We start from the raw sequence: 12486 nt of genomic DNA on the forward strand, positions 1-12486 counted from the left end.
GGGCGCCTGTAGTCCCAGCTACTCAGGAGGCTGAGGCAGGAGAATGGCATGAACTCGGAAGGCAGAGCTTGCAGTGAGTCGAGATTGCGCCACTGCACTGCACTCCAACCTGGGCGACAGGGTGAGACTCTGTCTCGGTGGGGGGGGGTTAAAAAAAAAAAGGAAGTGCTCAAGTTCAGGGTGGGGTAGAGTGTGTGCAGTGGCCTCCGTCCAGTGTCTGTCACCCCCAGGCAGCTCCCTGCTGTGCCTGGACCCACCTGTGCCCTTGGCTCACTCCATCTTGCTGGGTTTCCCATCTCTGTCTTGCTAGCTGCTTTCAGAGACCAGGCCCAGAGTCCCCAGGACTCAGGTGACCTTGGCTACCCCTGGAATCCTGGACTAAAGAGCTGCAATAAAAATGTGTCCAGCAGGGAACCATCTTGTTTGCTTTGCTTTTCTGAGTTCCTACAACAAACCAGCCAGGGTGCACTGTGGGGCATATGGACACAGGCCCTGGAATATGGCTACTTCTGCCTGGGGGCGTCTGGGAGGTTTCCTGAGTGAGGTGGGGTCTCACCAGTACCAGGGAACACCACTGCCGCGCACAAGGGTGGGGGTGGAGATCACCTCCGTGAGGACCCAGACCCCACCCACTGTGGCTGTGGTGGAGACTGCAGGTCTGTCTCAAGGCCCCAGGCCTGACACCTGCAAGAACAGAACCTTGGAGTGACAGAGGGGATTCCACCAGGCCAGCCCGGGGCTTGAACCCCAGCCAGGGCAGCTGCTGTCTACTGCCCCACCAGGTAACGCACCAACCCAGCTGCTGTTCACCTCCCCTCCGTGCTCATGGCATAGGCCGGCTGGGCCCTCTGAGACCCCCACTCCCACACAGACTGGTCTGCACGGAGGCTGGTGCCTGGCTGCATTAATGGCCAGAGCCCCTGCAGACAGGCGGCTCAAGGGGAGCTCCAGAATGCAGGAAATGGCCCAGCACAGGAGTCACTTAGGCTGCTCACCCCTCAGGGAACTGAGATGTCCCTCCCTCCAGATGCCCCCCAAACCCCAGCATGCTGGGCATGCTCTAGTCACCCCACACAGGGGGCTCAGGGTGGGAGAGCTGGAGGCTGCCTGTAAGGGGCAAGGCCTCCTCCAGGAGGTAGGATGGAGTGGGGCAGGCGGGATCCCCTCCTCACCTGATGGGCCCTCGAGGCCAGGCTGCAGGCAGGCAGGAGGGGGCTGAAGCAGTGGGGTCAGGCCCGGGGAGCGGGGGCCCTGCCTTCCTTCCTCAACACACGGGGCTGCCCAGGCCCCGCTCCTGGGGCCGGGCCCACACCCCACAGACACTGGTGTCGGATGTTTCGGCTTGAAGGAGCTCCACATGGACCAGCGGCAGCTGCCCCTGGGTCCGCCTGGCCCAGGCAATACCACAGCATCACCAAGGCTCATCTAGCCATGGGCTCAGCCCCCAGGTCCTGAGAGGTACCCCAGGTGCCTCAGTCACAGTCCCAGGCAGCTCATGGTCACTATCCTTGACCTCATTGTAGCAGAAATGGAGTGCTTTGAGCTTGTGATGAGCACGGGCTCCCGATCCTGGGAGAGTCCAGACGTGCCCACTGGAGGGGCCCCAGGCCCTGATGATACCCACTCCTCAGACATGCAAACCCAGAGCCAGGGAGGCCTCAATGAACTATATACTCTCCCAACAGACCAAGCTCACCCCACACCAGCACAAGGCCCTTTCAGACTCAGCCTGGCCACCCCAATGGACCTGGCCAGCACCTCCCCCAGCCCCACCCTCTCCAGACAGGTGCCAGGCTGTGGTGACCCGCCTCTCGGCAGGCATGGCTCCTCCTCTGATGCCTCCCCCGAGGTCATTACCCTCTCGTCCACCTGACTGGGCTGCACATGGCCTCAGTGCAGAGCCAGGTTTTAGTGGGTAAAAGGGCTCCCTTGCTGTGCTTTACCAGAGAACGCAACACCCCCCCACCAAAGCTCCTTCATGACCCACTGTGACCTGCAGCACCACCAAGCCCATCCCCAACCCTGTGTCCCAGGCCACTAGCCTCTAAGAGCAGGCACTGCAGAAGCCACCAGGCAACAGAGGATGGAGGCAGGGAGGACATTCTGCCTTCATGAGGGCATGCTCTCAAAGACAGAGCCACCCCAAACAGTCAGCAGGTGACCCTCAGCTCTGGGAAGGCAAGGGGAGGAGCTCAGGGCCATGGAAAGAGCCCAAGAGAAGCCGGTGCCCAGCTCAGCAGGTGACCCCCAGCTCTGGGACGGCAAGGGGAGGAGCTCAGGGCCATGGCCAGAGCCCACGAGAAGCCTGTGCTCAGCACTGCAGGGCTCTGGCCACTGCGTAATGCCCTGTCCGCAAAGCCCTGCCTGCCCCCTCCAGCAAACCAGGGCCCCTGAGGCTCCAGAAGCCCCACCTCCACTGCCCTCAGCCTCCATGGCCTTAGCAGCCTGGCTCTGGGGCTGAGCTCCTGGAAGGACAGGGTGGGCGTAGGCTCCTGACTTTTATTTTCTCACATTTCTTCCAGAAATGCTTCTGCTGATCCTCAAAATGGCAAAAGCCAGGATGCTCAATTCTCAAAGCTCAAAAGCTGATGGCACATTTGATGACAAAAATCAGTAATATTTAGAAACAATTTTGATTAAATGCATAAGTGCCTGAATAAATCATATTCGTATATTTAATATAAAATGTGTGAAAGCTTATTCGCAGGCCAAATGAAATTACTGCAGAGCATTAAAAATCAGCAGGGGGAGGGCTGTCAGCCCAGCTGGTGCTGCGTCACCCCCACCCATGTCACGTGGGGTCACCAGGTGTCAGTGGGGCCCTGGGCATGGGCTCTGGGTTTGGGGTCCTTCAGCACCTCTCTGACCGCTGGACTCCAATGCCACCTGAGAGAATTCCGCCTGTGCCTGCCTGGATCACTGACACTGCCCCCTCCCCTAGCACCGACTCTGGGGCCCCTTCAGCAGGGGGGCGGCCCCTCTGTTCCACTTAACTTTCCATGCCTGGGTACAGCAGATGTGACAGTAACGCAGAGAATCTAACTTACTTTACATGTCATCAAACCCAAATCCAACGGGGGTACCCAAACCAGACTGATGGGCCTGCCAGCCTCCACCCGCGGGAACACACTGGTGACTTAGCGCGGTGGACTCGGGAGGTAGCTCCTCCTTCTAGCTGCCTTTGTCCCCAACTCCTCGGATGTCCCTTAGCCCAGGGTGAAGGGTCAAGGGCACACCTGACACCCTCGGACAGGGCCAGAGGGAGTGGGCCCGGGCAGGAAGTCACCAAGAGCTGGCTTCCCACACAGAGAAGAGGGCAGTGACGGCAGACCACATTCCCACCATACATCCATTCACCCGCCCACCCACTCCGGGTCACCGAGCTGCACCCCGTCCTTTGCTCTGAAATCTGAAGTCTCCAAGTCATGCTGGTTGTCTCCTCCCAAAGATCGGCTTGGATCTGTTTCCTTCCCCCTTCCTTGCTGCCACGAAGCTGTTCAAAGTCTGAAGCTGAGCGCACAGTCAATCCCTCCACAAATAATCACAGGGCAACCACTGCCTGACAGGCACAGCAGTGAACAAAACCCGCCCGCGGCCGGGGGCGGTGGTTCACGCCTGTAAAGTAATCCCAGCACTTTGGGAGGCCAAGGCGAACCTAGGAGCAAGCACTTTGGGAGCGAGCCTGAAAGCCTAGGAGCGGATCACGAGGTCAGAAGTTCGCGACCAGTCTGGCCAACATAGTGAAACCGTCTCTAATAAAAATACAAACAATTAGCCGAGTGTAGTAGTGTGCACCTGTAATCTCAGCTACTTGGGAGGCCGAGGCAGGAGAACAGCTTGAACCCGGGAGGCTGAGGTTGCAGTGAGCCGAGATCGCACCGCTGCACTCCAGCCTGGGCAACAGTGAGAGACTCTGTCAAAAAAAAAAAGAATCCGCCGTGTCAGTGTGGGGCGTTGACGCGGAGCCTCCTGCCTGGGCCCCTACAGCGTCACCCCCTCCTCTGTGCCTGCCAGAGGCGCCACCTCTGGACTCTCCCAGGGTCGGACCCTGGTCGACAGTGTTCCCTGCTCAGACCCTGCACCGGCCGTTGGATGAAGCCTCGGCGCTGAGCCGTTCACACGCTCCGTGCCGACGCCGCCGAGAATTTGGCGCGGGCCTGCGAGCCTGTGCCCTGGCCTCCCTTCCCTGCTTCCAGCGAACCTCGGCGCCTGCTGTTCCCTCGCCGGGCGTGCCCTTCCACTCTAGTCTCAGCGGCAGTGTCACCTCCCCGGAGACGCCCCCCGTTGCACCCCATCTCCCACCCTCAAGCTCGTTGCTCTTCCTGCCCGCACAGCCCGCCTGCAGCGCCCACCCGGTGGAGGTCCGCCCGCGCGGAGGCCGCGTCCACGCGAGCACCCCAAACGCCACCAGCGGGTTTTGACCGCACGAACGCAAGTCCTGCCCCAGCCCGTCTCTCCGAGCTACTTCCGCCCTGCAGGCCCCCACGCCCCGCCACGCAAGGCCGCAAAGGCTGCGCACTCCTCCTGTACGACCACCCTGCCGCTCTCAGCACAGCCGGGCCCGGAGACCCGCCTTCACCGCCGGCGACAGGGGCCAGAGTCGGCCCGCGCGGGCCCAGGGCGCCCGCGCAAGGAAAGGGGCGGGGCACGGCCGCCCTCCGCTCCGGAGGACGAGCCTCGGTTATCGCGCGGCCCTCCCGGGCTCAGCAGGCTACCCATGTGCTCGCTCCAGCAAGCGTGCAGCCAGCCCGGTCAGTCCCAGGGACTTTACCGGCGAGGAGACACCTTGAACGTCCCCAACGCGGCTACCACAAACTGCCTTGACTCGCTAACGCTTCCCCGCTGGCGCCCATTGGGCCAGGCGTTTACGTCATCGCTGCGCGCCGGACGGCGGCGTCTTCCCGCTCCTTGACTCTGACGTCAGAGCGGCGCCGGCCTCGGAGGCTGAGGAAAGCAGGAGGAGGTGGTGGCGGCGGGAAGATGTAAGTTGGGGCAGAATCCGACCGCATCCGTGTTTTGGGGGCTGCCCGTCAGGCCCGGCAGGACGCATCGTGAAGCCAGTCCACTCCTCAGCCCCGCAGTGCGGCGGTGGCCTGGCAGCGCGGTGCGGGCTCCGAGAAGAAAGAGTGTGGCCCGGGGCGGGCGGAGTGGGAGGTGTCGAGGCCGTGGCCCGGAAGTGATCGGGGCCGCCGCGGACGGAAGGGCGCCTCTGCTTCGTCCGCTCAGCGGTCGCGCAGCCAGGCCCGCGGGACTCGGAGCAGCGGGGAGCGCGGCCTCAGTTCTTGGGGCCCTCCCGCCGGGCCGGAGACCCAAGCCCCCAACGCCAGGCGCTGCCCTGGAAGCGCTGGCGGCCCGGCGCCTGGACGGGGGAGTTGTGAGTGAACGCAGACGGGGAGCGGCGAGGTCGGCGTGTCGGGCCGGTGCCGGCGGGCGCGGAGTTTCTTTGTGGGATGCGGTGGAAGGTCGGCCGATCCATCCTTCGGAGTCATTAATTCAAACGTGTACTCCGCGAACGTTTCCCGGACTCCCGTGTGCAATTCTCGGCGCTAGGCCGTGGGGATACGGCCCACTATGGACCGAGCACGGTGGCCGAGCTCACTTTGATGGGTTATCCCAGAGGGGTGGATACGGGAAGGTTAAGGTTGATGGAGGAGAAACGTGGAGTAGGCTTTTTGTCTTGATTTCGCATGAACTGTGCCTGAAATGTACTCTTAAATGGGGAAGGTGCTCTGAAGATTTATGCCGAAACGCCCTCTCCTCGAGATTTAACTAATTGTTCTCTCCTCTCTCTGGCTGTTGGACGCGCACCTTTCCGGAGGATGGGGGAGGTAACCGAGGTCCTGAGCCGGTACCTGAACTTGGGTGAACAGAGAACCTCAACTTTTGCTTTCTAGCACTCGACCGCACCCAGCAAGGCGTCCACTTCCTCAGTGGTTCTTAGTGTTTGGAGTGCTTAAGAATAACTGGTGGTGGTTGATTTCACAAAGTACATTCGGGCAGATCTTTAGGTCTGGGGGGTGGGACTGGAATCTGCGGGTGTGACCTCCACTCTAGGTCTGTGCTGTCCAGTAAAGGAGCCATTGGCCACATGTGGGCTACCAAGCATGTGAAATACAGCTCATCAAAACTGAAATGTTAAAACACATACCAGTTTTAGAAGACGAGGGAAAAAAAGTAAACTTTTATTAGTAGATTTTTATGTTGATTATATGTTGGAAAGATAATGTTTTGGATGTGTCAAATGTTAAAAACTAATTTCACCCATTTTTGTGACGTGGCTCCTAAGGAATTTCAGGTGATGCTTGTGGCTTCTCACACTGTTTCTATTGGGCGGTGCTGCTGCAGGTGATCCTAAGGCGGGTGGGGTGCAGGAACCCTGCTGAGAGTTCAGAAATTACATGTGACTTTGGAGACAAATGTCTAGGGGAGGGAGGCGCCTCCAGACGTGGAGACACAAATCTTGCTCCTAACGTTTATTGAGCCTTTCATTAATGCCCTGGGTTAACTATAAAGTTGGAATTGTAATTGTCACCATATTGATAAGAAACTTGAGAAAGGATAAGTGACTTGTCTGAAATTACACAGTGAAACCTCAAATCAAACCCAGGCCCTCTGGTTCCAGACTCTGAATTATACTCTGAATGATACTCACTGACTGTCCGAGGACACCAGCAGCGTCGAGGCACTGTCTGCTGGGTGTCTGCAGAACCTTCCTGTTCTAAAGCAAAACATGATACCCCCGGACAAGAGCAGCAGAGGTGGTGTTCGGCCCTCCTTGGCTCATTTGACTGTTTAAAGCCAGGTGCTTTTCTTTTTTGGGTCAGAACACGTTTTCAGCAGCATTTTGAAGCACCCCTGGCAGGTACTGCACAGGGAAACCAGGACCCCATTGGTGTGCTGTGTCCTCCTTACCAACTGGCTCTTGGAGAAGGTGAGACAGAAGTAGCTGAGACTCACATCCTGAGAGCTTCACTTAACAACTCCTGCAGCTTGTGCAGAACCTTACTGGAAATACTGAAGGCAGAGGTCCCTGGAAAATAGGGCCCACAACTAATTAGTAATTTGATTTTGAGTAATGAGTAACCGCTATTTGAGCACATTCTGCAGTCCAGGCATTTTGCTGAACTCTTACATGGCAGGCAGTCTCTCATGCAATTTCAATGCCTACTTTTTTTCTCCATCTTATTTTTGAAAAATTTTTAAAACACAGGAAGGTCGAATTATACAGTTAATACCCACACAAAGACCGCTTAAGGGCCAGGTCTGGTGGCTCACGCCTGTAATCCCAGCACTTTGGGAGGCCAAGGTTGGCGGATGATGAGGTCAGTAGTTGGAGACCAGCCTGGTCAGTATGGTGAAACCCTATCTCTACTAAAAATACAAAAACTAGCCAGGCTTGGTGGCAAGCACCTGTAGTCCCAGCTACTCAGGAGGCTGACGCAGAAGAAACGCTTGAACCCAGGAGACGGAGGTTGCAGTGAGCCAAGATCGTGCCACTGCACTCCAGCCTGGGTGACAGAGCAAGGCTCCATCTCAAAAACAACAAAACAAAACTCAGAGGTTCAGAGTCTGTAAGTTATATTTCTGCTGTATTTGCTAGATAGTGTATCTAGGCACCCATCAATCTTAGGTTTTCTTTCAAAGTAAATTGCAGACTTGCATGTGTTTTCCCCTACACTCAATATGCATACTATTAAAGTACAGTGCAATTACTGCTTTTTAAAATGATTCTTCTGCTTTTTAAATGTTCATATGGTACATTTCATCTGTTTGCTTTTGAGTATTAAGTGTTTTAATGCTGGTACCAGTCACTTTTGAAATGATTTTTGCTTCCAGTCACATCCGTGTATCCTAAAGGCAAATTGCCGCAATAAAACAGGAGAGCTAATCCTATCTGGAGACCACCCTTGAGTTAGGTTTTTCTCTGTTCTGCATGTGAATGTGGTGCTGTGGCATTTTGAAAGGACTGCAGGGGCTCATCAAACTTGTGGGTGAAAACTGAATTGTTCAGCTTGTAAAATAACAGTGATGGGCCCCACCATCTCCTCCATTTTTTTAAGAAAAAGATAAGTGGGGGTGACAGTTGTGCCTGTGCCTCCTGTGCAGGGTAGAGACTTCTCCATGAGCACATGGGGACTGTCCCTGTGTGTTTCTGACTGTGTGGACACTCATTGCTTACTGTGCTCCCTTGCTGTCTTTTTGTGTGCTCAGCTTTTGACTGCAAAGTAGACTTGTTGCCTTGCCAATTCGTTCACTCTTTAAACCCTTTTATCTTGTTATTAGGCTGCTCTTTGGCGTAAATTGCAATCGATTAGGGATCGTTTCTCAGAATCAAGTTAGAAGTGAGAGTTCAGATAAGTGAGGCCGCCATTGCTGCTTTGAACACCTCAGAAGGGGAGAATGGATTTATCAGGAGTGAAAAAGAAGAGCTTGCTAGGAGTCAAAGAAAATAATAAAAAGTCCAGCACTAGGTAATCCTTCTGTAAGATTTTTCTAGTGCTACTTGGGGGTGCTTACTGCTAGGGACCCGCAGAAAGGGGGAAGTGGAGAATGTTCTGCATTCTACAGTCAGTGTTCTGAGCCACAGGCCACTTTACTCTGATCACCTGGGGTCTCTGTGGCCCTGCTGATCCCCTCTTTTGGGTTGTGCTGTTTGGGTTTGGTCAGAGGAGCATGCAGTCTCACACTCTTCCTCACCATCCAGGGCTCCTTCACCCACCAAACGCAAGGACCGCTCAGATGAGAAGTCCAAGGATCGCTCAAAAGATAAAGGGGCCACCAAGGAGTCAAGTGAGAAGGATCGCGGCAGGGACAAAACCCGAAAGAGGCGCAGTGCTTCCAGTGGTAGCAGCAGTACCAGGTGGGGCAGGCTGGCCTGGAGTCTGGAGGGGACCTGTGCCACAGCCACACCCCTACTCCCCACAGATGGCTCGGTTTTCTTGATTATTTACAAAGAAAACACATCCTCTGATTGTTAGTAGAGACTCTAATTTATGGCAGACTGGCCAGGTGCAGTGGCTCATGCCTGTAATCCTGGCCCTTTGGGAAGCTGAGGCAGGAGGATTGCTTGAGGCCTGGAGTTCAAGACCAGCCTGGGCAACAAAACAAGAGCTCGTCTCTACAAAAAGTAATTTTTAAAGTTAGCTGAGAGTGGTGGCATGCATCTGTAGTCCCAGCTACTTGGGAGGGCTGAGGCAAGAGGATGGCTTGAGCCCAGGAGTTGGAGGAAAATAAAATTGATCGGGTGTGGTGGTACATGCTTGTACTCCCTGCTACTTGGAAGGCTGAGTCAGGAGGATGGCTTGATTCCAGGGGATTGAAGCCGCAGTGTGCAGAGATCATGCCACTGCACTCCAGCCTGGGTGACAGACGCTGTCTCAAAAGACAAAATCAATCAAGCCTGGGTCAGCCTCAGCCAGCAGCTGCCTTCCCAGCCTGAGTTGCTAGTTCTGACTTTTGCCAGAGTCCTTTGCCTCCCAGCGGGAAAGGCTTCTGTATGGGTAGAAGGCTGCCCGTCACCTCCGTCCTGTCCCACACACAATGTGACACCTAGGGCTCTGGCTTGCTGGGGGATTGAGGGGTGATGTTTTCCCCATTGGGGAAAGCAGCAAGGCCTGGAGACACCCAAACAGCAGCCTTCTCCTAGAGGGAGTGCAACAGACTTGGAGGAGGCGTCTGTACTGTGAGACTTGGCGTGTGGTGGTTGTGACCCCTCATCTTGCCCTCAGATCTCGGTCCAGCTCGACTTCCAGCTCAGGCTCCAGCACCAGCACTGGCTCAAGCAGTGGCTCCAGCTCTTCCTCAGCATCTAGCCGCTCAGGAAGCTCCAGCACCTCCCGCAGCTCTAGCTCCAGCAGCTCTTCCGGCTCTCCAAGTCCTTCTCGGCGCAGACACGACAACAGGAGGCGCTCCCGCTCCAAGTGAGTGCCCTGTGTCTGGGATCTAAAGTTTACAAGCTGGTGGCTACAGGTTTACCATTGACGTTATAAAAGGGACCCAGAAGGAGTCTTTCTGTGTTAATAGGATCTCTGAGACAGGAGTAATGCAACTAGTAGGAAAGTCTTCCTTGTGAAAACTGTCACACAAGCAGATAAGAGCCCACTCGAAAGGAATCTAGTACATTTTGACCTGACAGAAACTGTTTCTGGTGTTTTGTTTTCTCAATCAGATCTAAACCACCTAAAAGAGATGAAAAGGAGAGGAAAAGGCGGAGCCCATCTCCTAAGCCCACCAAAGTGCATATTGGGAGACTCACCAGGAATGTGACAAAGGTGAGGATCACGGATGTCTCCAGTGAGCAGTGGGGTGTAGACAAGCAGGCCTGTGCCTGCAGGTGAACTTAGAACGTAGCCTTTCGGGGACTGGGGCACGTGGTTTGAGTAGAGCACTGATTCGTTTCTCTTAGTGCACCATTAATACATGTGTCTAGGAGATTAATCCCAGAACAACACTGGTACTTGTCAGATGGAATGTTTTACCCTGCTGAGGTTTTAGTCATGATGTGGTGAACTGTCTGCGTCTGACATGACTGACTGGTAGGTGGGCGTTCAAGTGATTCTTCTTTCCCTCTAGGATCACATCATGGAGATATTTTCCACCTATGGGAAAATTAAAATGATTGACATGCCCGTGGAAAGGATGCATCCCCATCTGTCCAAAGGCTATGCATACGTAGAGTTTGAGAATCCAGATGAAGCTGAGAAGGCGCTAAAGCACATGGATGGAGGTGGGTGACCCTGCCACACACCCTTGGCCTCTCAGTGTCCCGCCACTACTAGGGACTTTCAAACTGATTTCCAACTGTGCTGCACTTCTTTTTGTTTGTTTGAGATGGAGCTTCACGCTTGTCGCCCAGGCTGGAGTGCAGTTCCCAGACCAAACTGAGGTTTGGGCTGCTATTTCTCATTGCCCAATAACAAGATGCACATTAACTGACCAGGTAGAGAGTTTTTATTTCTGCAACCGATGGCAGGGAAAAGACCTGGAAATTATTGGCAGACCAACTTAAAATTACAGAGTTTTTCAGAGCTTATATACTTTCTAAGCTATATGTTTATATGTAAGTGTACATTTATCTAAAGATGTAAGTGATTAACTTCTTTTAATCTATAACTAAGGATTGAGTCTTGAAGACCTTTGTCTGGAGCCTCAGTAAATTTACTTAATTTAAATGGGTGTAAGTGTTGGGGTAATTACCCTTACTTTGCCTTCTGCTAAATCACAGAGGTTTGGGGAGTTTTCTTCCCAATAAAACTGGCTTAACCCTAAGTGAGTCTTGTTAGGAATACCTTCGTTATTTTGTTATAAGACCCAGGAAAGGCCTAAGTTAAACTCTTTGGGCTTTTCTTATATCCCAGCCTTTGTATAGGGGCCTTGGCTATTTAACTACTTAGACAGTACTAAGACACTTGTTACAGAGGCCTGCGTTAGTGAGACCTGGCCTGCCACAATCCCCACTGTCAATTTGCTCATGTTTTTTTCATGCTTGTATATTTATTTATTAATCATGAGAATCGTAGGGAGATGGAGCATTATAATCTTTCTGGCTGCTTCTTGCTGAGAGAGGGTTGTCGTCATGGGGCATGGAACACAGTGCTGGAGTGGAAGAGGTCGATTTGTTCCTGATAGCACTTTCTGTTTTGGGGGCTTAGAGGCAGCACCTGCTGAAACATAATAGTATACAATATATGTATACTAATAGTATACATAATAGTAAACATAATAGTATACAATATATGTATACTAATAGTATACATAATAGTAAACATAATAGTATACAATAGCAACACATGTAAATAGGTTGCTGCTGTTTTCTTCTGAAGTTTAGTCTTCAGTTTACAGGGCTTGAGGAAAGCACAGCTTAGGTTTCAGTGATTTCCAATTAGGAAAAAGGAAAAAATTGAAAACATTATTTGGGTGTACTATAGTTTTTGAAACAATTTTTTTTTTAGCTTCCCATTTTTATTAAAAGACAAATTATGGTAGGATTGGTTTGCTTTATTATACTTGGCTTAATTATTTGTATGCAGTGGAGCAAGAATCATAATTTTTTCTAGAGGCCTTTTACATGGGCTTGGATGGAACTTCGTTTCCATAGAAGGAATCTGAGATAATACCTTTTTAAACCCAAGCCCAGCCATGGATATGTACCATTAAATACCTGTGAGTTGGGTGAAATCCTCTCCTCTTGAGGTTCCAAGATAACTTGGGGTTTTTGCCCTGTTAGAAAGTGACATGTTTTACTTCCCACAGATTAGAAACCCTGTACAGGGACTGTGTACACAAAATAGGAGGCCAGTTTTTTATTTGTCTTCTGTTACAAAAGAAAACAGATTTCTACTGCACTTATGCAAATACCATAAATTAAGAATACATACAAGGCTGGGCGCGGTGGCTCAAGCCTTTAATCCCAGCACTTTGGGAGGCCGAGACGGGCGGATCACGAGGTCAGGAGATCGAGACCATCCTGGCTAACACGGTGAAACC

General features: G+C 53.1%; 1 protein-coding gene across 6 annotated transcripts in view; it reads left to right on the forward strand.

Moving 5' to 3' along the window:
• The first annotated feature begins 4632 nt into the window (after window positions 1–4632).
• RNPS1 (RNA binding protein S1, serine-rich domain) overlaps window positions 4633–12486 on the forward strand; it is a 25893-nt gene continuing 18039 nt past the window's right edge. For 2 of the 6 annotated variants that reach the window (XM_011962406.1, XM_011962407.1), the window contains exons 1-6: window positions 4633–4982; window positions 8284–8471; window positions 8705–8860; window positions 9729–9920; window positions 10169–10271; window positions 10573–10726. In XM_011962406.1, the coding sequence (XP_011817796.1) occupies window positions 8401–8471; window positions 8705–8860; window positions 9729–9920; window positions 10169–10271; window positions 10573–10726 (676 nt within the window). In that variant the 5' untranslated portion in view covers window positions 4633–4982; window positions 8284–8400. Of the gene's footprint in view, window positions 5863–8283; window positions 8472–8704; window positions 8861–9728; window positions 9921–10168; window positions 10272–10572; window positions 10727–12486 lie in introns of all 6 variants that reach the window. The other 4 variants (XM_011962410.1, XM_011962411.1, XM_011962409.1 and 1 more) reach the window with 3 other exon arrangements.

Source organism: Colobus angolensis, unplaced genomic scaffold (assembly GCF_000951035.1).
Source record: "Colobus angolensis palliatus isolate OR3802 unplaced genomic scaffold, Cang.pa_1.0 Scaffold59, whole genome shotgun sequence".
Lineage (NCBI taxonomy): Eukaryota > Metazoa > Chordata > Mammalia > Primates > Cercopithecidae > Colobus > Colobus angolensis.